At 44.3% G+C, this 2,913-nt stretch overlaps 1 protein-coding gene across 1 annotated transcript in view; it reads right to left on the reverse strand.

The window, feature by feature from the left end:
* Positions 1–2,913, reverse strand: part of IGSF22 (immunoglobulin superfamily member 22) — a 62,434-nt gene that overhangs the window by 49,743 nt on the left and 9,778 nt on the right. The window contains exons 8-9 of the mRNA XM_019519981.1: positions 2,510–2,672; positions 755–1,027 (exon numbers count right to left, since the gene is read on the reverse strand). Of these exons, the coding sequence (XP_019375526.1) occupies positions 755–1,027; positions 2,510–2,672 (436 nt within the window). The remainder of the gene's footprint in view (positions 1–754; positions 1,028–2,509; positions 2,673–2,913) is intronic.

Consider the following 2,913-nt stretch of genomic DNA (forward strand, 5'->3'; position numbering starts at 1 on the left):
CAGAAAGGAATTTTACCCCCATGGTCAGGTTGGTGCAGACTGTAAGGGGTTTTGCCTTCTTCTGTAGCGGGGTCATGGTCTCTACCTGGGATCTCTTGACAACATTTCATAGAAGCAGGATGTTGGCTCCTGTGATCTCCCTACTTTACCTGTCAGGTTAGGGTGTTAGGTCTGTGTTGTGTCAGGGTAGATGGTAGTCTTATGTAGAGTTTAGATTATAGGAGGGTTTGGACAGGGATGATCCTGCCTCAGGCAGGAGGTTGGATTAGATGACGTCTGGAGGTTCCTTCCGGCCCTGCTTCTCTATGATTCTATGCTAGGGAGGAGAACAGTTCCAGACTTCACTTGGGACTTCACTTCCAAGGGGGCTGTAGTTAGTGTAGATGACATTTTTCCTGCAGCACACACCTTAAAAACTGCACCACTATCTGAACAGCCTCCTTGGTGCCTACTGAAACATGCCTTCTGTATGCTAAATCAGACCTACTTGACAATGATAAGTAGACAGAGTTTCATAGATAGGGATTGTCCCTTCTGAACCACCAGTAGCAGAAGTGAGAAACTTTTTCTAAATTTTGGGAAGATAGATGGAACCCGCTGTCAGAAATGGTCGTCTCTTTGCCCCTCCACCATCTGGTCTACTTTGTGAGGCTATGACTGCTTCTACCTAATACAGCCAGTCCCTTAGTTCAAACAGTACAGGCTGGTACTTTCAGTGCGAGGGGTTCTCTAACAGTTCTCCTGCCTTACTTACGGTCTATGATGAGTGGAGCTTTCTGCACCAGATCTCCAGCTTCGACACTGATCTCACCAATGTCACTTGGCCGAACATCCTTAATTTTTAGCGTGTGAGTTAGCCCATCATCAGATGAAATGATCTCATATTTGTCATCTCGTTTCAGCTCCTTCCCATTGAACTTCCAGGTAAAATTGGGCACTTTCTTGGATAAGCGGATTTCAAACACAGCTGTCTGCCTTTCTGTCACTTTCAGTGGTTTCAGTTCTGCCAGAAATGATAGGGGCTCATCTGTTAAAATAACAGAAGACAAATATGAATGTGCAAGTGTAAAGAATACTCATAGTTTAATCTAGTTCTCAACTTTAGGATTTTCCTCAGTGGCCTTGAGCCAGATCCTCAGCTGGAGTCAATCAACCTAACTCTGCTGGAGTCATCATTTGAATTTCTTTCTTACATGTAGAAGTAAGGACGACAGGCATGAATTGGTATAGCCCATTTTAAGTCCAAAAAGAGATGCACTACCTCATACTAGGACTACTTGAGGTCCACAGTACTTCAAAAGTGAGGTAAACTTCCCTCCAAGGCTGATTACCAATCCGCACATCTGTGGTTCTCACTCCATTTCTCCTGCCTTGCTCCTATTCTTTTCTTTTCCTTTATTCTAGTCACCACAAGGGAAATGGTTTCAGGTAAGTGCAACCAAGATCTGGAAACCTCTCTGGAGATTTTGTTTCATTTGGAGCCATCTGCTGAACAGTAAAAAGGTAGCCCTGTTGGTTGTCCTGGTGTCAGTCACAAAACAGGGCCTTGATCAGCCTGGATCTATACCATCTCTGTATCAAGCTCATGACACATGACCCATCCTCTCACTCAGCCTCATTTTTGGGAGTTGGCCTGTGCAGAATGGGAGTGAGAGGGCAGGGTGTCTTCCACAGTGGCACTCCCAAGCCTGGCACGCAGGCAGGTAGACATGCCCTCTGTGGTTGTCAACCTACTGGACACCTTGTGCCAAACTAGGTACTTGGGCTTGTCACAAGGGGCAAGTATTTTATTTTGATTAATTATGTAGAGGAAGAGGCAGCATTAGGAGGACCTCACACCTCAAGCAGTCCCACTGAAATTAAGTTACAAAGTGAGGGTACTGCTCAGTGTAAGTCTGGGTGGCCTTGAGATAGGCCAGCTATTCCAGAAATAACTGGAGGGCAAGTGGAGTAAAAGCAGTACTGTGGATAAAGCAGGTGGCAGCCTAATTTATACCCAACCCTTGATTTAGGTCAACTTTGTTCTTGGATGTAAAATGTCTATGATTTCCCCCCAGCAACTGCAAACACATACTTGGCCTGTAACAGCAAGCGTGTGCAATAGAGAAAAGTCCTGTGCTGCATCTTCCCTGGGCATGTACATCCCCTTCCATTCCTAATGGATTGTGGAAGCACAGGTCATTTCCACCACAAGGCCATTGCCATAGCACTTTTCATCATTTATCTCTTTTCTGCTAAACTGGTTCAAATACAATGCTGAAATTTGCTGTCTTGTGAAATGTATTTCCTTTGATCATGTGCACTTTCTAGTTATTGCAGATCCAAGCATGACTTGTACAGTGCTGGATTTTTGTTTGAGGGTAAAAAGACCAGTGAGTCATAAATGTTGCAAAGAACTATAAAAAAAAGAAGGTAGGTCATGGTCTGACACTGATTCTGACCCCATCTTTTTTAGTGTTCCATTTTGTCATGGCTTCCCTGCCATTGTGCAGTTAAAAATAAAAATTACCTATCACTTTCAGTGTTGCTGAGAGCATCTTGTCTGCAACACTAAGTCTGTAGGTGCCCAGGTCCTTTTCATTCACACTGGTGATGTACAGCATATACTTGGTGCCCATTTGTTTCATGTCATATTTTCCTAGAGAGTACTGAGTACGCAGAGGCTCATCACCCTGAAAAAAAGAACACTGAAATCTGGGTACCTTTCTAGAGGTCACCCAGTTGTATGTGAATCAACATAAGGTTGAGTTTAATGGACTTTGCTAGCCAGCAATGTGACTGCGTGGCAAACCCTGGGATTTTGCCTTCAATCTACTGGCACCTATACACGTAATAGACCTCTGCTCTGATGTGTGCTAATTAATCAAGTCTGCTGGAGCATTTGATAACCTTTAGTTAAAGCACCCCCACTGC

This window comes from Gavialis gangeticus, unplaced genomic scaffold (assembly GCF_001723915.1).
Source record: "Gavialis gangeticus isolate Ggan-Ray unplaced genomic scaffold, GavGan_comp1, whole genome shotgun sequence".
Taxonomy (NCBI): domain Eukaryota; kingdom Metazoa; phylum Chordata; order Crocodylia; family Gavialidae; genus Gavialis; species Gavialis gangeticus.